The following is a 24,369-nucleotide window of genomic DNA, read 5'->3' as shown; positions in this document are numbered from 1 at the left end:
AGTGGAAATGACCACTCCCCAGTGGTTCTGCCCATACAAATGATGAGGATTAATGGCTCCCCTGGACCATTCTGATCATCTTGCCTATTCCTCCAGCCCTGTGCAGGACAGTGCCGGAGCCCTAGTGAGGGCAATGGAAAGCAAACATTAACAACTGCTGTCCTGGCACTGGACACTGAAGCTCTAACTAGATGTCCTCAGTGTCCTGGGCTGTTCCTAGATTCAGGTGACCCAGAAGAGGCACTGATTCTGACCAGGTGTACTAAGACTGACTATATCAGGACCTCTGAAGGTTTAACTACTATTTAGAAAGGTTGTTCGCTGCCACGTTCTGTACTGTAAGCAAGCTTTAGGACAGTGTCCACACCTTGGGTGAAGCCCCATCCAGGCAAGCCTATCTGAGCAGAGTGCCCTCCACCACCCACTCACTTTACTTACCGCATCAATGTTCTCTAGCCACCCTTCATGGGAAGCCAGCTCTGCCACAAATGCCTGGTGCTTCAGCCATTTATTGTGAAGGTTTCGTGCTTCATCGTAGGAGACATCCTGAGATGTCAGCAGCTTGTCGTTGATCCAAAGAGTGAGCTGTGTGCATAAAGAGTGGGCTGACTGTCCCTGAGTATATTTCTTTGGCAGGGCAGAACCTGCTGCCCATCCCTGGCTGCAGAAGGAGAAGCCCATGGGGAGGAAGTGCAAGCACAGAAGAGAACTCATCTGCAGTTCTGGATCCCTCTGGACCAGCACAGGCAACTTTACCCCTGACAGGCCAGGGCTAAAATGTGGGCACAGGTGCATCTTCCCCACTGGAGTGTGTATGGTGTGAGACCAGGGATACTTTACTCTTCTCTCCATATTTTGAGGACCTACGACAGGGCCTAGCATATTCTAGGAACCCAAAGAGTATTTACTGGATGGATGGATAAATCCATCCTTTGGCAGTTTGGTGAGAGATCCTTGATAAACACAGGAAAAAAATGTTATTTGAGGAAGAAGCCAAGGACAGAGGTTAATGAAAATAAAGTTGCCTGGGCTGACAGAAAAGAAGTATGACAAGAAAGAAGTCAAGGAAAACCCCATTCCACGTAGAAAGTACTGTCAATGGAGGGACCTGGGAAGGCGGATTAAAGACCTTTCTTGTACAGCTGGCGCCAGGTTGAGCAAGGACCTTCCTAGCCAGCAGTTTTCCAACTGGCAGGTTTGTTTAAAATGTTCTTTCTCTGTCTCACCCCTTAAAGTTCTGATTCATCTGGCCTGAGTGAGACCCAGGGGTCTGCTTTAACTAGGACCAGGACTGGCTCCATAATTTGCAGGGCCCAGTACAAAATGGAGTTGTTCAAAAGCATGAAGAATTTCAAGATGGCAAGAGTAGAGCATTAAACTGAGCCCAGGACCCTTCTAAGCTAAGCACAGGGTGTGACATAGGTCACACATCCTTGAAGCTGGCCCAGACTAGGTCTTAGATGATTCTAAAATAGACTGTCCCTAGACTACTCTTAAGAAACTCTGGCCTAGACTTGACAAGTTAAGGATGACTTTTCAGATTTGGAAAAAAAAAAAAAAGTGCAACTGAAGATTCTAGAGGATGACCCAATTAAGTACCTAGAGGTCCCCGCTCATGGAATCCCGCAGCTCATGGGCTAGAAAGGATCCCTATGGACTTCCCCCCTTGAGGGCACTCTGCTTCTAGAAAGGAATCTCCAGAAAAGCGGCTGCTCCTTGCTGGAGCCTCACCTCCTGGCAGTTCTGGAGGAAGTTCTGTAGCTCCAGGTTGTCTCTCAGGAGGACAGAGGCCTCCTCGGCCTTCTCATTGTTCTTCCTGTGCCTGGAAAGGAAGCCAAAGGCATAGGTTCAATAGTGCTGAGCTTGGGGTCCTTGCGTGGCACCACTACCCCTCTGTGGCTCTGGGGGCCTCGTGGCCCTGGGGCCCGGGAGTACCTGTCCTCAATCAGCTGCACCTTCTCCTTGATCTTGTCTGAGTACAGGTTTCCCTCAGCTACCAGCTTGTTTCCAGAGTCCACAGGACTCAAGACCTTATCCCGGTTGTTCTCCATAGACCCCAAGAAATCCTCAAACTTCCGGATCCCAGCCTCTGCAGCTTCCAGGGAGTCTGGGGGCTCCAAGTGAGCCAGAGTGTATTCCTGTTGGAGCAAGTTTCCAGACAAGGCATGAAGACACATGGAGGAGGTGATGAGCACACCTACCAAGTGGGAGCACCATGTGCAGCCACACAGGCCACAGTCTGAATGAGCCCCCTGAATGAGCAGGGAGGAGGTGCTACTCCCCAGGTCTTGCCCCCACTCCTACCCCAGGGGCACCAATAAACAGTGTGCCTAAAGCCACATGGAAGACTAACCACCCAGGGCAAAATGCGCTTCTCTAGCCTCTGATAGACCCAGGAACAAGGCATAGGGCTGGAAAAGGCACCTAATGAGAAACAAAGATTTCCCCCATGAGTGAATACAGAGTACAAGACAAGAGTCATGTGGTCCCTGAGCCTTTCAGCACATTTGTGGACTCACCACAAGAGCTACTGCCCTGAGAGACCCGCCTGTCCCAGCCCTGAATGCCTCTCTACCTGGTTGCTGAGGATGGCTTCGGCCTGCTTGGCATCTTTCTGGAACTCCTGGAAGCCAAGGCACTGAGCGAGGGTGTGGCTGCGGCTCTCCCACATCCTGCCCAGGGCATCCCAGCCAGTATCCAGGCCTTCTAGCCGCTGGCCCAGAAGCAGATACTCTGGGTCCGTCTGGCCTTGGATCACTTTCTCCCCAGACTCCTTAACACGCTGGTAGCTGTCTTGGTGCCCATCAATCTCATCCTTGATACCTGCATGCTGCTGCAGGAGCTGCTCGGCCTCTGGGAGGGATTCGGGCATGTCCTCGGAGGCCACAGCCTTCTGGGTGATGGAGAGCCAGGCCTGGAAATCATCCAGATCCTGTAGGAAGGCCTGCAGCTGGCTGACCTCCCCCAGCAAGTCCTCCTGGCCCCGCAGGGCTTGCTGCAGGCCCTGCCACAGCTCCTCCAAGTGTTTTTGCCGCTGACCAATGTCCTCCTTCTGCTCAGGGTGCGAGTCCATCAGCTGCTGGGACTCACGCTCCAGGGCATCCACACGGGCCTGGATGGCAGCCACGTCACGCTCCAGCCCTGACAACTTTCGCTGGATGGCGATGACACCTGCCAGGTCCCGCCCCAGGTCTTTTGTGGACTCCACTACCTTTGTCTTGTCCGTGATCCACTTGCTGGTCTCCTCACAATCCACGCAGTAGTTGTGCACTCGGAGGGCTGAGTCCACAGCCTCCCGCCGCTTTGACACCAGGGTCTGGAATGCCTGCCACCTGCCGGATGGGGACACAGCCCGGAGGAGAGAGACACCTTCTCCCTTAACTCTTCCCATAGGAGATCCTGACCCCTTCCCACATTTCTTGCAAATCTCCCCGCACAGACTTTGTATGATGAAAAGAAAAACAAAATCTACCTAACAAAGCGTGGGTGAGCAAAATTCACTTATCCAATTTTAACTCAAGACATATATCACTGTCAATCAGATCTTTTGATCAGCAGGGGGCAATTAGTGATGTGATTCCAACCATAAGTAAAGGAACATGAAAGCAAAGGCTATGCATGTAGTTGGATTTCAGGCAAATATACAATTTCCCCAGAGTTTATGAAATATCAAAATAATTAAAAGGCTCACATTAACTTCAAGAATGCTTCAGGACATAGGGTCGCCAGCTGCCCTAGAGGAACCATGTAAACGCCCAAGGCCACATGCAAAGTCTCCTAGGGCCTGAAAAAGATCACCTTGGATCTAAGAGAAAAGATGCCCTGGTGAAAAAGAAGATGAATAAGAGGAGAGGGAAGAAGAGAATGAGGAGGAATAAGCTGTGATGATAATTTAAAAGACTAACATAATCTTAACCTTCGAGCACAGTGTTGCTATGAAACACGGAAATGTGCTAAGGTCTGGTGGATGCCTGGGGGCCTGGGGTCAGTCTGCAGTACACAATAAACCTCTTTCAAAGAGCTGCCCATCAGCCGGGCCAGACCACTAGGGACACTACCCTTGGGCCTAGGTTCACTCATTCTGCATCACTGTAATACGCAGGCTGAATGCTCATTCTCTAATTGAACCCATCTTTCTTGAACACCCACAGGGGTATAAGGCATTTTGTTGGCCTCTGGGAGAATACAGACATAATTAGGCCTTGCCCTGTGGGGTGTATGATTTAGAGAAATATTCAGACAAGCTCACAAACAACATAGCATAAAGTTTCATGTACACAGCACCTACCAGGCAGAGAGGAGGACTAAGGGAGCTGGAAGGAGCAACGGGGTGACAGTCGCTCACGTGACCTCCACACAACCCATCACTGGACACAAAGCCCCAGTCAGTGAACACACCCCCAGTGCCTCCACTGGAGTGACCAATTAAAGGATGGGACCAAGTCTCTCATTCATCTTTGTCCCCTGCCTCTGGGGATGGAAGCGGAGGGACTAGCAGATGGACTAGGCAGAGGGCGCTGTTGTGCATTCCCAAGGTGTGACAACAGCAGCCAGTGTGATTTGAAAGGTCTGCAGAGAGATGTAAGAGACAGGCTGGGAGAGACCAGGGATACGAGGGAGGACAGACAGCCTGCAGATTTCTCGGCTCCCATCCTAGACCATGAAGACCCCGTGCTCTGGGAATTCTGTGCCTGTCTGGCACACAGATGGTGCTCTGAGGCTGGGAAATCAAGGGGTTTTCTCCACATTTGTTTGAAACCCCTGGAATCGACAGGGAAGTGTTCCTGGGAGAGGGTCTCGCTGTGTGCCCGGGCAAGAGGCGCCATAGTGATTTTCCAGGCCTTTCCTGGAGCGGCCCCGCTGTAGCCATTGGGTGGAGGCCACACAAAGATGCACTGGAGTTTGGGTCTAGTGTGCTTCCGAAACCTACACTTGCCCCTGCCACTGCACTGTCTTTGAGATGCAGGAAGTTGATAGAGCCACTCTAGTTAGCACTGGTCAGGCGACATCGAGAGTTCAGGTTTGGTCCTGGGCCAGGTTTTTCTTCAACTGGAATATGCAGATGGTGAAAGATGATCACACATTCATCAAGTGTTTGAATGACTCACACAGAAGCTTGGCAGAAAAATTTTAGTTTTTTCCCAGTTCACTCATGTATTAAGCATTTATCAAGCAACTCTCAGGTGCCTTGTGGCATACACTGATCTAGGTACTAGGGATATGGAAAGAACTATGCAGGCTGGGTGCAGTGGCTCACACCTGTCAATCACAGCAATTTGGGAAGCTGAGGCTGGATGATCACTTGAGCCCAGGAGTTCAGGACCAGCCTAGGCAATATAGTGAGACCTCATCTCTACAAAAAAACAAAAAATTAGCTGGGTATAGTAGTGTGCATCTGTAGCACTAGTTACTCAGGAGACTGAGGTGAGAGAATCACTTGAGCCTGGGAGGCTGAGGCTGCAGTGAGCCAAAATTGCACCACTGCACTCCAGCCTGGGCAATAGAGTGAGATTCTGTCTCTATAAAAAATTAATTAATTAATTAATAAAGAATAATGCAAAGTCCTTGCTTTCATTCAAGTAGTTAGAGACATAAACAAGTCTATAATCCATCAAGTGGTGATAAGTGCAAAGAAAAAAATAAAAGAAGGTAACAATATAGAGGCCAAAGGGGTCAGCGAGAGGAAGGATGTGCTGCTTTCAATGGGGTGGTCAGTGGGGGTCACACCAATAAGCTGACATTTGAGCTGAGACCTGAATAAAAAAAGTAAGCCAAGGGCAAAGCTAGGAAAGTAATATTCCAAACAGGAGGAACCTCAAAAATGTGTTTGGTGTGCAAAGCCCTTGGGCAATGTAAATAGACACAGGTCTTCATTTGCTTACATAGTCTAGTAGGAAAGTCCTTGGGGACAAAAATAATTAGAATATAAGATAGGATGTGAAGCTCAAAACCAGTACAAAGGAGGAAAAGATGGCTTTTCATCTGGAAAACTGGAAAGCAAGTGACTTGGACTGGCCCAGGCAGAGACAGGATTTGGAATAATGTAGAAGTAGGGAGAATGCACCCTGAGGAAAAGCACCGCAGAGGCACAAGACGACTCTGGGGGTGGAGGTGTAGAATGGGCATTGTTCTGAAAAATAACTGAAGAGCTATACACGGAAGAGGAACCAGGGGAAGTCTGATCTCTCTCAAGGGCAGAGCCAGAATCAATAGGTACACATTTCAAGGAGGCAGATTTCCACTCAATGGAAGAGCAAATTTTTTAACCAAAAAGAGTTGCCCAAAAATGAGACAGGCTGCAGGGTGAGGGAGTGAGTTCCCTATCGCTGGCTAGACTGGGTGACTTCTCAGGTCCCTTTCAACTCTCAAATTTAATCTAATTTCATGCCTCAGGTTTTTTTCTCACTTAAGGATGGCAGGTACCTGGATATTTATCACTTGGGGATGGGGCCTGTTTTAGGGGTCTGTAAAGATCAACATTCTCAGACTATAGTTCATTGTTGAGCTGATGAGTTCTTCCTCTCAGGAAGTTTCTCTGGTTTAGACCTGCTCTACTTTCCTCAATTATGCAGCAATTGCAATAATCTCTACCACCTCCTGCCCACCAACACACACAAACTCATGACCTACAAGGCAAAAGAAGAGGGAAGAGGTATTCTCTTCCTTTGTAAAACATCAGATTGACAAAGGAATCTCCTGAACCACACTCTCCAGCTTGGGCTGCTAAGACAATCATCCCATTCTAGTGGCTCTAAAGAATTCTGGTCATCGCTGCCTCCCCTTAACCCCCCAGTGAAGTCTCCACTGTGCTGATCCCTTTCTTTACAATGGAGTCTTCTCCAGGCCCACCTCCCAGATTGCCTCAGGCACAGCAAGGCTCTACTGTGGGGCACAAGTGTGGGGAAGGGGCCAGGGTAGTGGGGAGCTGGTGAACACGTGGCATTGCATGTGCAGGGCCCAGGGTAAAGACAGGGAATGCAGGCGTTTGCTGTGTCCTCAAAGATCCTCTAGGAACTCGTGGGCAATTTCACCCCACACTGAAAGCACCCCCTCTCTAAAGGCTCCTCGGGGCCTGTTTTTTGTTCTGGCCACAAAGCTTGCTTAAGGCTCCCTGCTAATTCTCCTCTTCATTCAAGCCAGCCTCATTATCAATACTGCATTTGGCACAGGCTGGAGCATTTTTTTATGGACAGTACTTAAGAGCTCTCAGAAAGCAATTTTCTCTGCCCAAGAATGTCCGGGGAAATATAGCATGAGAAGCATATGGCCTGATTCTGAGTTTGGGCACACTTGGGACGTGCCCTCCATCACACACACACACACCTGCCCTCCCCAGGCACAGCATTCGAGCCTCCCAGGACTCGTTTCTCTCCCTCCCTGGGCTGTTCACACCTCGATCATTCCTCCTTGCTGCTACAACTCCAGTACTACTGGGAAGGAACCATGGCTGAGACAGACAGGAATGTTGGTGGGGGGGCGGTGGCTCATGCCTGTAATCCCAGCACTTTGGGAGGCCCAGGTGGGCAGATCGCTTGAGGCCAGGAATGAGAGCAGCCTGGCCAACGTGGTGAAACCCCGTCTCTACTAAAAATACAAAAACTAGCCAGGCATGGTACTGCGCGCCTGTAATCCCAGCTACTTGGGAGGCTGAGGCACACGAATAGCTTGAACCTGGGAGGTGGAAGTTGCAGTGAGCCGAGATCACACCACTGCACTCCAGCCTGGGTAAAAGAGTGAGGCTCTGTCTCAAAAACAAACAAACAAAAACAAAAAAACAGGAATGTTGAGGGTACAGAAGTGTTGGTGCATAGTAGGTGGCCTAAATTTTGGGCCTGGCCCCCAGAAGTGTGTCAGATGTCGAGAGACAATGCCCCCCGCCCCATGCCCTACCCACACCCCACCTGGTGTTTAGATGGTCCTGGTACTGCTTCACCTCCCCACTGCGTGGGTGGCCACTCTCTACCAAGCTGTTGGCAGCGAGGTTCACACCATCAATCTGAGTCATCAAAGTCTTCATCTCCTGGTCCAGGATGTCGAACCTGATAGGGGCAGAGGGAAATGAGGATGAGTGAGGCAGCAGCAGACACTTCCTTGCCAGTGGCACCCCCAGTCTCCAGAACATGTAGCTCTTGCTTTCTCCTTCCACTGCCTAAACCGTTTGTTCAGGTGAGGCAGGAGGAAGAAGACAGATATGCTGGCCCTCCTTTCTGGTTCGTGGGTTTGATTTTGTGAGTTAGCATTGCCTGGAACAGGCCTTGAGAGAGTCAGTTACTTCCTACACAGGCTTCTGGCTCAACAGAGACATATGAAGGGGAGGGAGGGCTGAAGAGAGGTTACTGTATATTTGTGTGGGGGATGTCAATTGTCACAAGGGCCACCTTCCAGGCCTCCACTATTCTGGCTGTTGCTTTTGGACTCTGAGTCCAATGCCTTGACATCTTGATCCGAAAGCTACCCTTTCCAGTCAGGTGCTCCATTCCTGGGTAAGATAAGGAAAAGCTGCTGGGGTGGTGGTTGGGGGGAATTTGTGGTTCTGAAGGCCGATCCTTCAAGGGTAAGAGCCCAGGATTCTCCAGCATCAGTGCAGCACCACCTTGGCACTGCTCCAGAGAGTGGCCTCTCCTCCTCCTGACTCCCTGAATTCTGTGCTTCGGCTGTGGAGATGCCTCACAGACTGGGGCGTGCCTCACCATCTGGGGTACTGATGAAATCAGAACACCAGGGGTGAAAGTGGCCTTGCAGACAGGGGGTTTGCAAACTCTCTCTGTGGCCCCTCAGAGTCCCCTGGCTTAGGGACTGCCACGAAAGGCTAGAGCTGGCAGAGTCCTGGCCTCTCAACCTCCTTCTCCAGAGTAGCTCCATTTTTCCTCTGTGTGACCTAGGGGTTCCATACACAATTCATCTGAGCAAAGACTGCTATCGCTGAAAAGTAACTGAATAACTGGACTAGAGAAATTCCCTTTGTTTGAGGAACGCAAGGCCCCAGTGGGTGAAGTACTCCAGACCACAGAGCCAGAATAGAACTTGTGACTCCCAATGCCTGGACTTTGCAACAAAGGGCATCCCAGGGCCTCTCAAAGAGACCTTTGCTGATCCAGAGACTATTACCAAACTAGGTGGGAGATGGTGCCCCGACCTGGGTGCAGGGAGGTGAGGAAAAGATGAGTTAACTCTGACCTGTGCTGCACCACCTCCAGGTCCTCCAGGGTGTCTGGCATTTCCATCTCGGCCAGCCACTTCTCCTTCTCGCCCATCCACAGCTCGCAGGCATCTGTCTCCCCAAACACCGTGTACAGGTCCAGGGCTTCCTGCAGCCTCTGTTGACGCAGGTCTGCCTGGGCCACCACCTGTTGGTAGAGCTCCCGCAGGGCCTGCAGCCGATGGGTCACGTCTGGGGAATCCCGAAACTCTTCGGGGAATCCCTGGGCCTGCTGCTCCAGGTGCTCCATCACCCCACGGCTCTCCTCCAGCTCCTCCAGGAAGTCCTTGTGCTTTTTCCCCAGGGCCCGCGTGGCCCCTTCGTCCTGCCCTACATCTTCACCAGAGAGCAGCCGGTGGGCGTCTTGCAGCCAAACCTTCAGGTCATCCGCATCGCCCTGGAACTGGAAAAAGTTCTCAGCATCCTGGAGGTTCTTCTTGCGGAAGGCAGCCAGCTCCTTCAGCTGGTCCCACTGAGCCGACACCTCCTTGATGCGGGCCTCGATCTGCGGGTGCCCAAACTGCTTGCGCGCAACCATGCCATGAGCCTCCTGGAAGATCTGCTCTAGGTGGGCATCCAGCCCACGGAGCTCATCCTCAAAAGCCTTATGCTTGCGCTGTAGGATGAGCACACTGGTCAGGTCTTTGCCACAGTCCAGGGAAGAATAGATCTGCTCCTTCTCCTTGATCCAGCTCTCGGCCTCATTCATCTCCCAGAAGAACTTCCAGAGTCGTTTAGACTGCTCCAGTTGGGCCTTCCGCCCAGCTGCCATGTTGCTCAGCTCCTCAAAGCACTGCTCCAGGTGGCTGATGCGGTCCTGGATGACCTGGGGGTCACAAGGCTGGTACCCTGGAAGAAATAGGGGGAAGGAGGACAAAGTGGGGGATGGGCTTCATTTATGGGCACGCTTCAGATAAGCTGCCAGGTTGGAACTACACAAACCTGAAGCTGCCATGACACTGGGGCTTTGGGGTTGGGTGCAGGGGGGTCCCAGTTGCTCAGAGGGCAGACAGATTCTTTATAATTATTTCCCACTGTACTTCAGGGTTAAGGAAGATAAAAAGTGGGGTTAGTTCTTAATAGAAATGTACAGCATAAAATTATTTTTTAAATTAATTTAAAAAAATTTTCAAGGTCATTCTTGAAAGAGGCAGTGAGGTCTCTTATTTAAAACAAGAATCTGGAAACCTAAATTGTCTCAGCCATGACCTGAACTAGCAAGGAGAATGAAGGACAGATGATGGCTCCTTGGTGATTATAGGTTATGGAAGCAGTGGTCGGCTCTCTAGAGAGTTTGACTGTCCCTCAAGCTTCTTTCTCGGACCATTATTTGATGAAAGAAACAGAACTTTAAAGTTGGTTCCAGGAGATTTATCCAAGTTGGGGTGTTAGGCCAGAGGATGAGGCTCTGGCATCAGAAGCCTTAACAGGGGAGACAGACTTGGTCTCACCTTTCCCCTCAGTGAACTTCAGGGTGGCTGCAGTGATGGCCTTCACTTTGTCCCCTTGGATGGCAATGTCAGCTTCCATCAACTTGTGCTTCTGTAGCAGGTCTTCAACCTCCAACAAGTGCTTCCCAAACTCGGCAGACAAGAGGTGAGCCTGGCAAAGAGAACAGCAGAAAGGAAATGAGGAGAAATGAAGAGACCTACACATTAGGAGAAGAGACCCCTGCAAAGGGCATGTCCCTGGTGTCTGAGCAAGGGTGAGCCTAATGCAGCCAGAAAAGGGCTGCTGCTGATGATGGAAGAAGCTCCAGAGGGGGAGTGTCTACTGGGGGTGCCCATCAGCATCATCCATGGAACATCTTACAGATGCTCAAGGCCCACACTCATCTACTGCATCGATCTCAGGGTTGGGGCCTGGCCATGTGTATTTTCACAAAGCTCCAGGGGCAGTCTGATGTGTGTCCTCAGCTGAGACTCACTACGGCAGAGAGAGAGGAGAGGTTGCCCTTACGCTGGGAGGTCTGGATTCTAACCAGAGTCAAATTGTAATTACTAAGAGCCTGATTCTCCAGGTTCCTGATTAATGTATGTCTCTTCAAGGCCCTGCAGGTTGGCACCGGTGCTGCCACAAACCCAAGATTTCTCAATCACCAGGGTACCATGGACCTGGGCTGGTATCACCTGCTGGAGCAGAGTGGACCAAGAGGCACAGAGGCAAGTGCAGCTAGACACTGCTGCCTCAGTTTCTCTATTTTGACTCAGATATATGACTGGCTGGGAGGTGTCTAAGGAAGCCTATGCTAACTGCAGGGCCCCTGAGACCCAACGTGAGTGCTGCAGGGCATGGCAGGAGGTGGCCCCCAGGGCCCACCTTGATCTCATCCATCCAGTCAATGCTGTGCAGCATGTCCTGGAAGAGCTTCTGCAGTGCCAGGGTGGTCTCAAGCCTCTGGCGCCGGGACCGCAGCAGCTCCTGCAGGTAGCTCCACAGGCGCAGGATATTGTCCTTGCGGGCCGTGATGCGCTTCTGGTCATGGTAGTTCTCCTTCTCCAGCTCCTGAGCCAGGTCCTCCAGGGCTCTCACCCGCTCCTCGTAGGCAGCCGTGTCAGTCTCGATGGCCTCGTGCTTCTTCTTGGCAGCCTCCACAGCTGCCAGGTCATACCCGAAGTTATCCTGCCCCACGGGAGAAAAACAGGCAGCTCAGTGAGACACCCCGGGGCTCATCCCCAAATGCAGGGAAAGGGCGGGTCCCTTCAGAACCAGTGCTAGATGGGAAAGCACATTCCCAAGAACTCCGCCTTCCTTTCGCAGCTGTCTTATCAGACCCAAATTCCAAAAAGTAATGTCTTACAAGAGCCTCTAAGAGAAGTTCATGGTTTGTTGTTTTTTTTTTTTTAGATGGAGTTTCACTCTTGTTTGCCCAGGCTGGAGTGCAATGGCACGATCACAGCTCACCGCACCTCCACCTCCCAGGTTCAAGCAATTCTCCTGCCTCAGCCTCCCTAATAGCTGGGATTATAGGCATGTGCCACCACACCCGGCCAATTTTGTATTTTTAGTAGAGACGGGGGTTCTCCATGTTGGTCAGGCTGGTCTCGAACTCCCGACCTCAGGTGATCCGCCCGCCTCTGCCTCCCAAAGTGCTGGGATTACAGGCGTGAGCCACCGCGCCCGGCGACAAGTTCGTGATTTTACTCCCTGTGCCACCCGTGTGGGAGATGCAGCCTGTGTGTTACTAATGGAGCCCCTTGGTGGCCTGCTGGCATTCCCCACCCTGCCTTGAGTGGACTTGTTGGATCTGGGGCAGGAAGGGGCTGCTTCTCACTCAGAAACCATGCACCAGCAAACAGATGGTTTATTCACACGCTCTCTGGGGTGCGCATACACTCTCCAGTGCTCTCAGAATACTCGTTGCCCCTTTTTGGAAAGAATCTAATTTGATTCCAAGTTTTAAGTGAGAGGGAACAGGTGCTCTGATGAAGAATCAGCCCTGGGGTCCATTCTTAGCTAGAATTATGTCACAGCACCAGAGGCCAGAGTCCAAAAGGCATGCCCGACACAGACAAGGTGCGGTCTGTGATTTTACCAGATCCCCCAAGAACCACGATTTAACATCAACTCAAACCCCAGCTGTAGTTGACGCTACAAGCCCACAAAAGACAACTTCAGCAGCCAGTTCCAGACTCCAAGGCTCTTTCCTAAAAATGAGATTTAATAAATCCTGGAGAGCTCCTCCCCAGATGCAAATCTTGATCCACCAGATCATGGGGGAGCTGGGATGCAAGGCACAAGGAGAGGCTGTGAGAAGCCAGCTTGGACTCCAGCCCAGCCAAAAGCTGGAGGCTCTGAAGAATGTCCCCTCTCCTGTCACCCAAAGCATGTCCCTCATTACCTGGGCCACGAGGCGCTGGTTTTCATTGAGCCAGGTCTCTCTCATTGCAGCCTTCCGGTCAAAGCGCCGGGCCAGTTGCTCTAGCTTCTCCTGCCGAATGAGCTCATTTCTCAGGGCCAGCTCCCGCCGATACTCAGCTTCCTCCAGGCTTTCCCAGGCCTGCACAAAGGGTGGAATGAGAATTCTTGGGGTACAGGAGAAATGCCTCAGTTTGGGCACTCCACCTCTTTAACCCAACACTGAGTGATTTCTGGAATTGAGGTACAACCTGATGCTCTTGGGTGACGTGGTAACAGATTAAAGATCACTAAAAGCCTTTTGGCTTTCATGTCTGGACGCATGAAAGATTCAGAGGGCACTGCTCATGAGTCTCACTTCCCTCTTCCCCTAAACCTGCCTCAGACTCTTGGCCCAAAATAATGTTTTTCACTTCTCTGAATGCTCAGTAAGTTCTTTTTTTTTTTTTTTTTTTGAGACAGAGTCTCACTCTGTTGCCCAGGCTGGAGTGCAGTGGCACAATCTCAGCTCTCCACAAGCTCCGCCTCCCGGGTTCACACCATTCTCCTGCCTCAGCCTCCCGAGTAGATGGGACTACAGGTGCCCGCCACCATGCCCGGCTAAATTTTTTGTATTTTTAGTAGAGACGGGGTTTCACCATGTTAGCCAGGATGGTCTCGAGCTCCTGACCTCATGATCCGCCTGCCTCGGCTTCCAAAAGTGTTGGGATTACAGGCTTAAGCCACTGTGCCTGGCTATGCTCAGTAAGTTCTTATTGACTAATGGCTACCTCCATTCAATATGAACTGCCAGGTGGTGGTAAGCCTCCAAACCTCTGAAATGTCATAGGCATTTTCCTTTGGTTATAAGTAGTTAATATTCCATCTTCAAAGACAAACTCAAGGTTCTACAGAGGACAGGCTATAAAACTGACTCCAAAAAAAATGGACTAGGAGGCTGGGTGTGGTGGCTCACATGTGTAATCTCAGCACTTTGGGAGGCCAAGATGGAAGGATTGTTTGAGCCCAGTTCAAAACCAGCCTAGGCAACATTGCCAGACTCTGTCTCTATAAAAAATACAAAATTTAGCTGGGTGTGGTGGTGCACGCCTGTAGTCCCACCTACTGAGGCTGAGGTGGGAGCTGCACTTGAGCCCGGGAGGGTGAGGCTGCAGTGAGCTGTGATTGTGCCACTGCACTGCCACCTGGGTGGAAGAGTGAGACCCTGTCTCCAAAAAAAAAAGGACTCAGGGACTCAGGGCATCTGAACAGGGGGATTAAAGGAGGGTGGAGGAGTAGAGTCTGACCCCTCAGAACCAGGTTCAGATAACTCCCCCAAATAGTCAACATGTGGATTAATAACACCAAAGAAAGTGGCTTGGTTTAATCTGGTCCAATGACCATTCACTGTGTCCTTATCAGGAATTCAATCAATCCACCATCAATGCATAATGGAAAATGCTGTGGTACCCTGTTGATGTCAGACACTAGTTTCCCATCGTGGGGTGTGTACACTTTCTGATTGTTGGCTCTCATCCGGGACTGGATGGTAAAAAGTAGAACTTCTAGATTCCCCTTCTCTTGAAACCTGTCAAGAAAACAGAGGTAGGAAGACTGGTATTAATCTCATATCTCATGGCCAATTTTTTTTGCTGAAGTCAATATGGAACTGTGGCATCTTGAAGCTTAGATAGCAAAGTATATTTCCCTTAAAAACACAGAAAAACTAAAGAGAATCTATAGGTCTGCTTACCTGTTAAAACATCTATCCTTCTCACCAACTAAGATCTAATAGGGGTTTGGGTCTTTACAATATAAACCAAAGGAAACACAATGGCCACCATAGCATTTATCATTTGCTTCTACATGGGAAGCTGAGGTATTCTGGTAATTCCTGTAAATATCAAGTTTTACTGATCAATACAAAAAAACAAAAAAAAAAAAAACCAAAAAAACCCTTCTCTGTTCTGCAAGTGATGAGGGCTTCTTATTAGCTCTCTGGTCAGTTTCTTATTGAGTGAGTCAATAAAACCCCAGAAGCAGCATTTTCCGTGGGAGAGCATACTACACTGAAAACAGCTTTCACCCAGGTCCTAATGAGCCAGAGCTCCTGGCAAGTCCTACAGGCCAGATGCTTCCCAGAAGGCAGGAAAGGCTGGGCTCTGAGAGGATTGTAGGTGTAGGAGACAAGAATTGGCAGCAGGATTGCTGTCTAGCATGTGGGGTACAGGCTGCAGGTATCAGGTACTTCCACATTTCTGCATGTACCCAAGTGTCCCCCCATTTCTTCATCCTTGACCTGGCAGTCAAGGATCAGCTATATGCAATGTCCCCACCCTGAGCCCAGTGTAATGGATCTCAGTGCTCACAGGCACTTAAGAGAACTGTGGCCATGAAGCACTGTCTACACAGCCAAGAGAGAACACCCCTGTGTGCAGTGGCTGGTAGACTCATAGGGGATGCTAACTGTACTGGATTTAGGGCTTCAGAAATGGGTTGGTGTCAGACCAGAAACCAGATACTTGTTCATAGTATATCCTAGAGTCAGCATTTCACCTTTCCCCATTTCAGAGTCACGAATGGAGAGTGTGGAGGGTGGGGGGGAATAGCAGAGCAGAAGGTACCACCAATGAGCTAGAAGCCTGTTTCAAAGGAGCTGGACAAGCTAATGGCAGATAAGCTGGAACGCCCTGTGTGTATGTGTGCATGTTTGTGTGTGTGTGCATGTGCACATGCGTGGTTGTACATATGTATGTGCGTTTGCACATGTGGTTGTGTGTGCATATGTATGTGCATGGGTGCATAGTTGTGTGTGCACGCACAAATGCATGTATAGTTATGTGTATATGTATGAGTGCACGGTTGTGTGTGTATGGTTGTGTGTGCATGCATGTTCATGGGTGCACAGTTGTGTGTATGGATGGTTGTGTGTACGCAGGTATGCATGCATGTGCACGGTTGTTTGCAGGCACATGTGTGTAAGCATATGCACACACACTCTGCACGCACTAGGGTAGGGCAGAGTTCCTGAGAAGCAGGCTAAGTGCTCTGTTGCTGAGCAGTGACAGATGGGAGAGGAAAAGAAGGATGAACTTGATGATCCATAAGACCCCATGCAGAGAGCTCAGGGGCTGAGAGCACAGAGGTCATTTCATCAGAAAACAAGCCCACAGCTCAGTGGCAGACCAGAGAGGAGCTTTTCAGCCTGGATTATTCAAAGAGACTCAGAAGCCTATGATTTCCTTCCTGCTCCTCCTCAGGGATCTGGGAGGAACCACTGTCTTTGGTCGTGAGTCGAGGTTTCTCATCAATGCTGGTTTCCTCTAAGCTGGTGGCTTGGGAGGAGAGTGGTGAAGAGGGGCACGAGGCAGGTGATACATGTGCAGCTCTCTAATCTTGAGCGTGTGCCTTGTAGATGTACTTCATTAGGCCCAGGACCTGGCTCTACCTTTTGGTGGTCAGTTTCCCAGCCACTGAGGACCACCCTCCCGTGTTCCAAGGCCCTTACTTGGGTGGCTTCTCCACAGTGCGGTAGGTGCTGAAGGCCTGCAGCTGCTGCTGGACGCCCGTCAGTGAGTTGGCAAACTTGCGGCTGTTCAGAACAGTGATGGTCTGCTCGATCCAGGTGAGCAGGTCCGAGGCTAGCCCGCTGTACTTTTCAATCATCTTCTCAGTCTCAATGGCATGGTCAATAACCTAAGGAATCACCTTCTTACTTATTCTCATCAGAAGGGCAATGCCACCATTGAGGATACCAATGAGGACCACCATCAAGGTGCCCTGAAATGGGGCTCCCACCTCCTAAGCCCCGGAGTGCTCTAGGCTGGGTTTGTTCCCTGAGCCCAAGACTGTTGGTAGGGCAGCAGGAGTGGACGGGAAGTGGGTGAAGCCCTCCTCTTGCCAATCGGCAGCGAGCTGGCCTGTTAGGGATTGGGAGCAGCTCCCCTCCCCAGTGCGAGAGAAGATTGGTAAGCTTGCTGTGCCTGGATGCCAGCCACTTGGGGGCCGGGGTTTTGTTTATTTTTAAATGTTCATGAGGAGTCAAGGGCTGCCAGCCATTGTCTTTACTAAACACGAGGCACAGAGATGAATGAGAAATGGTACCTATCCTTTAGGAGCTAAGGATCTATCTAGCAGAGGAGAGGAATCTGGCATGAGGGTCTCTACCGATGGGTGAGTTTCTGGTATACTGTGGGTGCCTAAGAGGTCGGCGATCACAATAAACAAACCACATAAAAGCCTGGAGGGTTCCTGTAGGGATGTTCATGAGATATGCATCTCAGGTGGACCAGGTGGACGCCAGGCACAGAGCAGCCGCCTGTGGTACCTTTCAGGACAGACCATCAACCTGCTTTGGAATTCAGCTCAGGAGCCATCAATGCTGCCAAGGGCAGCTTTAGAGGAAGTTAGGGGGTAGGGGAGCTGTACTCTTCACCCTTTCTTAGGTTGGAAAGGGGGCCACTCTGTGTGGATCTGGCAGACAGGGGAAGGGTGACACCTTGGTTCCAAAACAGCTTGTACCTTGCCGACACGCTTGCCCTCCACTGCCAGCACCTTCATCTTGGAGAAGTAGTGGTAAAACGCCACCACATAGGTGATGATGGATTTCTCATCAGGGTTTTCCGTAAAGACATCTGTTAGGGAAAAGGGTGTACTCTCAGGACCAAACTGGAAGCCAGGAAAGTCAGGCTTAGAGGATTTATCCCTCATTCCTCCAGCTTGAAGTTCAGCTACAGGCACAAGGTGACAACCAACAGAGCAAGAATGGAAGAATGTGATGAAATCCATTTTAGAACCACAAATTACAAAAGAAGAAAAGAAGAAAGATCCAAAGTCCATCTCCAAACAGACCAGGCAGGCATGGGAACCAGCATGGAGCAGAGAAGCAGGCCCAGAGCAGAGCCTGGCCCGGCCCCTGCCCCTCCCTGTGCCCACAGCTCGCCCAGCACCTGGGCCGGCCTACAGAAGTCCTGTGGCTGAGCTCCTCTAGCACAGCGAGCGCATCCCTCATTGCTGCAGCAAAGCTGGCAGGGGTGGGTGTGGCTCACCTTCGGGGTCGAGGAGCGGGATGATGCCCAGCTGGCGCTCAGCCACATCAAATGCGTGCTCCAGGTTGTGCCGGGCATTGGAGTCCTTCAGCTTATCAAAGTCGATCAGGTCGGGCCTGGGGACAAAGCTGGACTGTGAAAAGGGAGTGGCCACAGCATCCCCACCAGCAGGGCAGCCCTAGCATGAAGCAGACACTGTGCAGAGGCAGGGAGTTGGTCGGGCAAGAGGAGTGAAAGGAAGAGACGGGAGCAGAGGAGGGGGGGCAGGTGTGAGCCTTGGCACATGAGGGAAGTGGGTGGCAGACACGCTGCGATTTAAGGAAAGTGGGGGTGCTGTGGAGTGCTGAAGGGGAGAGGAGAAGGAACAGCGGAGGTCACATTTCTGTGACTCCATGTTAAGTGCAATGTGTCCAAATATTCCCAGGGAGGCTGTCTCAGTCAGTCCCCATGGCTGTCCCCTCCCTCTTACCGGTGCTTATGTATCAGGGCATTAAAGGCCAAGCCATCCTTCCAGCTGGAGGTAAAGTTGGTGACATTGACATGAGGGTAGCTGCATCCAAGAGAAACAGTAAGAGCTAAGAATTAGATTTTTCGTAGTCCCAAACAAGTGTACAAACTGAGGGCCAATATACTATGAAAGAAATGGAACTGTCCTTTCTTGAGCCAGGTCACCAAGTGGGGGCAGCAGCTAAGCCACACACACAGGCTCCCCCATCGGATGTGAACACCACACAGACCCCCCAGTCTGCCTGCAGGCAGCTTTGGAAGAGAATCCTGTATTCCCGGCCTCAAAGAATCAGTTCAGCACAGACTTCGCATCCATTACAGGCAGGCGGCTGTAGTTCTGGATGATGATATCTAGTGTCCCTCTGGGGATGGCAGTGCTTGTGGGGAGCAAGGGGCTGGTGGGGGACGTGCTGACAGCTGGTTCCCAGGGCATACCCTGCCGTCTTCATCTGACACCACAACAGCAACGCATCCTTGGCTGTTTCACGACCTTCCTGAGTTGGGACAACAATGTCCTGAATCTGAAGGTAGGAGAACAAGAGAGATTTGACGAGAATTCGCATCTGGATCTGTGCCTTCCTGCTGTCCCTGGGAGGCTCCCTCCCTCATCCCTCTGCTGTAGCTGCCAGCCCCACAGCAACACCACACCCTGAGGCCCTGGGCCCCAGCAGCCTGTTTCCCTGCCTCTGTCAGCCAAAATGGCGCAGGGATGAGACAGCTGTAATTGGATAACTCTAATAGAATGTGGAGAATCAGTGACGAGATGCCCCGATTCCTCCTCTGGACGTGCAATGCCCCTTGAGGCTGTGGAACGACATGAATGCTGGTGAGTACTGCACTTTCATTAGCAGCTCCTCTTGCCTTTCCATTCTCCCCAACTCTGCTGCTATTGTTGTTCAATTTTACGCATCCATGGAGAGTGAGATCGGACATCCAGGACCACTTGGTTGAGGTCTTTAGTCCGCGAGTTGTATGCTGTCTTCTTTCTCCTGCCCTCACCTCCTCAGGCAAGGTTCTTTCTGTCCCCCTGTTTTCCTCCCCTTCCCCTTTCTAAATTTCCTTACAAATTATCTGGACTTTGAATTTCAGGGTGAGAAGAGAAAAGTTTCTAACTGGAAAATATACACACGGATCCTCTATACAATTTTTGCAATTTCTGAATCTAATTATTTCAAAAACCAAGAAGTTACATATGTAGGGGGAGGAGGCTAAAAAGCTAATCTTCCAGCCAGATATCAACCCAGCTACCAATTGATTTCTATATTCTCCTTGAAAAGACTATACTACTGAGTGAGCAGCTCCCCCTTAGCTTCAACGATTTGGGGTGATACAAGCACTGTCCCACATGGCAGATTTACAGACTCTCCGAATGTGCGCTAACATCCCCACTCTGTTCACCATTTTAGAAGATTCCCAGGCCCTGTGCAGCCTTGAGGGCTCCCTCGACTTCCTCTGCCCCCCAGGAACCTACCTGGAAGCGGAGGATGATGGTCCAGATGAGGCCCAGGACCAGGCGGTGGTTGCCGTCTACAACGTCATGGGAGCCCATGTTCTCCAGGTGCACACGCTGCTCCTTGAGGAACTGGAGAGCCTTGTCCACGTTCTCCAGGCAGTGGATGCGCATCTTCCCCTTGGTGGGCTTTGGCTGGGGGACAGCAGTGGCCCCCGTGGGCATGGAGGAACTGCACAGTCATCCCAGAGGCCGCAGCCTGGACCAGCTCCTGTCATAAGCACCCACCCTCCACCCTCTTGGCCAAACTCCAAGTCCCATGGTCATTCATTGACACTATTCAGTGCTTTCCTTTCAGCAGAGATTCCCTCCAACAAGCACCCAGAGATCGGCAACCAGGCTGCATCAGTGCCCTTCCAGGGCTGAACAAAGCCCTCTGAGTGGGCAATAAATGGCATTTGCATAAGATAGCATAACATATGGTTAACTGATCACTTACTATGTGCCAGGCACAGTTCTAAGAACTGTTTACTGCCAGTCAGTGTTAAGAGTGACTTTTAGGTTGGTGATTGATAATGGGTTCATCCCTGCCAATCAACCTTCACCTCTCCCCTGATGATAACTGCATCATCTGATGGGTTCCCCATGGTAACTCTCTCTAGTGGAATTTCAATGCAGGTTGAGAGGTAGAACTTCAGCACGGAGTTGAAAAGGCATTTCATTCAAGCCTTTTCATTCAGACTCTGAGGATCTCAGAATAACTTCATCAGGTACAGGTATCGTTGCCCTCATTTTACACATGGGGGAAATGGAGGAAAAGAGGGTCCTACCTGACAGGCCCAAGGACACAAAGCTTACTCTGTGCTGAGCAAAACATAAACCTTCACCTACTTCTCCTTTGGGGTCAACAGTATTGCTGGCGGCTTACAACTGAGACAGCCTCTAATAAATTTCCACTTGCAAGGGTGGTAAAACACAGCAAAATGGCTTCCACACTTTCCTCTTGGTTCCAAGAGAGACGCATCTTAGCCCAATGGGCAGACTGAGGGCCAGGCCATCACAGGCCAGCTACAGATGCCCAGAGCCCAGTGTGAAAGTCAGGAGCTCTGCATGGCTTCTGGGAGGAGCATGAAGGGGTGGGAGTGGTCAGAGGAGGCAAGAAGTTCTGGGAAGAATTCAGAGAACCCAGTCAGCCACATGGATGCTTCCCATTCTAAGTATTAGAGCCTCCCAAAGGAGCAGAGAGAAAACTGGGAAGGCCATGAGAACTTGAGATGCCCCCAAACCATGCCTTTGCTGAAGAGGGGCCGATGGCAGCAGCCCCGGGGCCCACGGAAGGGACTTTACCAGCATCTCTCCAGAGAGCACCTCCAGCAGCTTGATGAGCATGCGCCCATCCCGCAGGTCCTTGTAGAGATCGGTGATGCGGCAGGACACTCGAGCCAGGTGCGAGTTCACCCATTTTGTGAAGGTCTTTTTCTGAACAACTTCCCGCTCATCTAGGCGGAGAGAAGAACCTTGGTGAGGTGCCTGAGGTTGGCAGGGTCCATGTGACATGGGGCCAAGGGGTTTTACCTTAAGCCCCATGCTTGCCAGAGGAGGTCGATGTATTCATTCCACTCCCTTCCTGGGAGCATTTGCCAGCAAGATGTAGCAATACCGGTCCACAAGCCACCAGAACAGAGGCAGTAAGGAGATCACTCCCACTGCCATCATATTCTATGCACAGTATCAGGACACTCCTAATTCAGCATCTGTTTCCCTGTATCAGTCAGACTACTCTGTACTGTTGTGCCACTGAATTCAGATTTCAATGCCAGGATTACCCATCCACCCATCAAACATTCCCTCTGCCTAGAATGCTCTCTCTGAGCCCCTCCACTCCGCCCCACCTCCTTCACTTAACACTAATTCATCCTTTAAGAGCCGGTGTAAATGGCACTTGGGTTGCGTCTCCCCTCCTGTGCCCCGCTCCCTGCATTTACATTTCCTTCTCTCTCCTGGATGCTCCCTGAGCCCAGGGAAATCTGTCTTGGTCACCTGTCTGTCTCCAGTGTCTGGAACCTGGCACACCATCAGTACTCCATAGCTGTATTGTGGCTGTCTGTACAAACATTGATTCTGTTCCTATTATGTGGCAGCACTGTGCTAGGCCTGAGGACGCACAGAGGTAAAACAAATTTCCTGCCCTCAAGGAGTTCCTGGTAGGGGGAGGAAAATGATGAGCAAGGGAACAGGATATGTAGCATGTGTGATTCATGTGGGGGTAAGGATAGTGAAGGTTTGGGCTGAGGGCTGTCCGTGGCATTATGCTGTCTTTCTCACCCCTGGGAAGGTGACATGACATCCCCACCCTAAATCAGCATCAGCCCAAGCCAAGCCCCTGGCCCATGCTGTACCAGATCAGGTGGGGTACTTCTTAATGCCTCTGTACAAATAATGCTGGTGGTCTGTCCAAGTGAGGCATGAGCATTACCTGGGGAAGCTCGGACAAGATGCTAGAGACAGGACAGAAGACTGGGATGGCACAAAATAAAGGGAAAAGGATAGGGGAGGAGAGAGGGAGAAAAAAAAGAAAAGTAGCAGAAAAGAAGAAAAACAAGTAAGATAGAATTGAAGGTGAGAAGAGAGGAGTGAGCCCTCTCTGGATTTATGAACAGTTTGGTGGCAATTGGCTTCTGGGCACTTAGGTTTGAAGATTCAGGGCAGGAGGTGACTTGGCAGTGAGGCTGGGCCTGGAGGTTGTGGAGGATCCCTGGGGAGGGTACATGGCTGGGTGGGGGAGATCACAGCCAGGACGCACCTGGAGTGGCCTAGCCAGGAGCGGTGTCCGCGCGGTAGAAGCAGGCTGTGTGCTCAACTGAGCCTCAGCCGTGAAAGGGCTGGCTTTTTAAATTATTAAATATCTGATTCAACAATAACAAAAAGAGGAGCTCAGCCAGTTCTGCCTCAAGGGTAGAATCCTGGCAGTTCCTGAGGCTTGCTGCATCAGATGTCTTCCTGTTTCATGGCTATTTTGGTATTAGGAACTCAGACCCTTGATTCTTCTGTGTACCCATAGAGCAAATGTTTACCATACAACCGTCAGGTGCCAGGCCCTGGGTGGCAGTGGGGAACTCAAGGACAAGACCGACGGTCCCCATCCTTGAGGCAGACAGAGTCTATTATAAATATGACGAAGGCTTGAGTCATACATGAAGAATTCTACAGCAGCCATCTAAATAAGACTTCCAAGAAGAGGAAAAGTACTACTACTGACTGTGTGAATCCTAAATACACGTAGAATTTAAACGGCACTCATTTTTTCTGGGCCTCTGTGCAAAGTTACAGCGAGAAAACTCCCCTTACCCTTTGGTCAGCAGCGAATTAAACCACTTTCCTGATCTTAAATGCTGCTTCAGCAAAATGTAACTAAACGGGGTTTGATGCCATACTGGACGGAAAGCAATTACATGTATTCTGGGGCATTTTTAGATTCAATAGAGCCAGCCACAGTCCCACAGTTCTTTCCCTAGAAACCAGATCTATTCTTTAAGTAGCTAGCCCTTCAGGTCAGGTGCGGAGCCTCTGACTAAGGGGGGTAAAAATGTTAGCCCCTTTAGATGTAGGTGTCCCCCAAAGTGAAAGTATTGCTTCCTCCTTCTCCTGTCGTTAAGAATGCAAACAATTCATTACCTGGGTGCTGAGACCTATTTATCTGTGCTTGGCAAAGGGTAAGGGAGTGCCTCTAGCTGGGAACATGGATTAATTCTAGGCCACTGGGCTGGTGCATTTATTAGTGCAGAAGTATCAGAAAGCACCCTTGGATCTCCCCAGTTTTCACCACACGAATGATGCCCCCTGGACCCTCAAACATGGGAGCCTCAGGTTTTGAGCACAGGCAGGTGGCCTCCTAGCTGCCTTTTATTTGAAGGCTGGAGTGAAATCACCCAGAATCCCCAGAGCCCCAAAACGCTTTGCAATGTTGAGACACGGAAATATTTCGAGAGGCTAATGATGATCGGAAGGGGAGAAAAGGCCCCTGGGTGGGAGGCATTTCCATGAGCTGGCTGGCTCCAGCCACCTGGCATTGGTGTGCTGAGCACATTCACTCCCGCACAGCCCAGACGCTCATCCCGTGCCTTCCAAGTGCAGGAGAGGCAGGTGGCCTGGAGCCAGCTAGGCTGGGAACCCCGGTAGTGTGGACAGGAAGAGAGGTGGCTGTGCACTGGGCCTGCTGTCCCCAGGGGACCCAGACCATCCTATTGGGACCCACCATGGGAAGGAGGCCTCAGCACAGCCCTGCCAGGAGCCAGGCCTTATTTCCAGAGCCCTACCCTGCCAGTGCA

General features: G+C 50.9%; 3 protein-coding genes across 5 annotated transcripts in view; 2 read left to right on the top strand and 1 right to left on the bottom strand.

Annotated features, from left to right (window-relative positions):
* LOC126959764 (peptidyl-prolyl cis-trans isomerase A-like) overlaps positions 1 to 24,369 on the top strand; it is a 399,629-nt gene that overhangs the window by 62,989 nt on the left and 312,271 nt on the right. The window lies entirely within an intron of this gene.
* The window catches only part of CHURC1 (churchill domain containing 1), a 476,524-nt gene that overhangs the window by 317,853 nt on the left and 134,302 nt on the right, over positions 1 to 24,369 (top strand). The gene's annotated exons all lie outside the window — the stretch shown is intronic.
* Positions 1 to 24,369, bottom strand: part of SPTB (spectrin beta, erythrocytic) — a 137,183-nt gene that overhangs the window by 38,157 nt on the left and 74,657 nt on the right. For all 3 annotated transcript variants that reach the window (XM_050799238.1, XM_050799240.1, XM_050799239.1), the window contains exons 3-19: positions 21,389 to 21,540; positions 20,063 to 20,236; positions 19,027 to 19,112; positions 18,554 to 18,634; positions 18,085 to 18,200; positions 17,558 to 17,670; positions 16,545 to 16,732; positions 14,507 to 14,624; positions 13,041 to 13,199; positions 11,519 to 11,821; positions 10,651 to 10,801; positions 9,178 to 10,048; positions 7,902 to 8,039; positions 2,576 to 3,332; positions 1,936 to 2,138; positions 1,732 to 1,822; positions 439 to 585 (exon numbers count right to left, since the gene is read on the bottom strand). In XM_050799238.1, coding sequence (XP_050655195.1) covers positions 439 to 585; positions 1,732 to 1,822; positions 1,936 to 2,138; positions 2,576 to 3,332; positions 7,902 to 8,039; positions 9,178 to 10,048; positions 10,651 to 10,801; positions 11,519 to 11,821; positions 13,041 to 13,199; positions 14,507 to 14,624; positions 16,545 to 16,732; positions 17,558 to 17,670; positions 18,085 to 18,200; positions 18,554 to 18,634; positions 19,027 to 19,112; positions 20,063 to 20,236; positions 21,389 to 21,540 — 3,848 coding nt within the window. The remainder of the gene's footprint in view (positions 1 to 438; positions 586 to 1,731; positions 1,823 to 1,935; positions 2,139 to 2,575; positions 3,333 to 7,901; positions 8,040 to 9,177; positions 10,049 to 10,650; positions 10,802 to 11,518; positions 11,822 to 13,040; positions 13,200 to 14,506; positions 14,625 to 16,544; positions 16,733 to 17,557; positions 17,671 to 18,084; positions 18,201 to 18,553; positions 18,635 to 19,026; positions 19,113 to 20,062; positions 20,237 to 21,388; positions 21,541 to 24,369) is intronic.

Source organism: Macaca thibetana, chromosome 7, assembly GCF_024542745.1.
Source record: "Macaca thibetana thibetana isolate TM-01 chromosome 7, ASM2454274v1, whole genome shotgun sequence".
Classification (NCBI taxonomy): Eukaryota; Metazoa; Chordata; class Mammalia; order Primates; family Cercopithecidae; genus Macaca; species Macaca thibetana.
The sequence above is the reverse complement of the archived record's forward strand: the minus strand, read 5'-3'. Positions and strand labels throughout refer to the sequence as shown.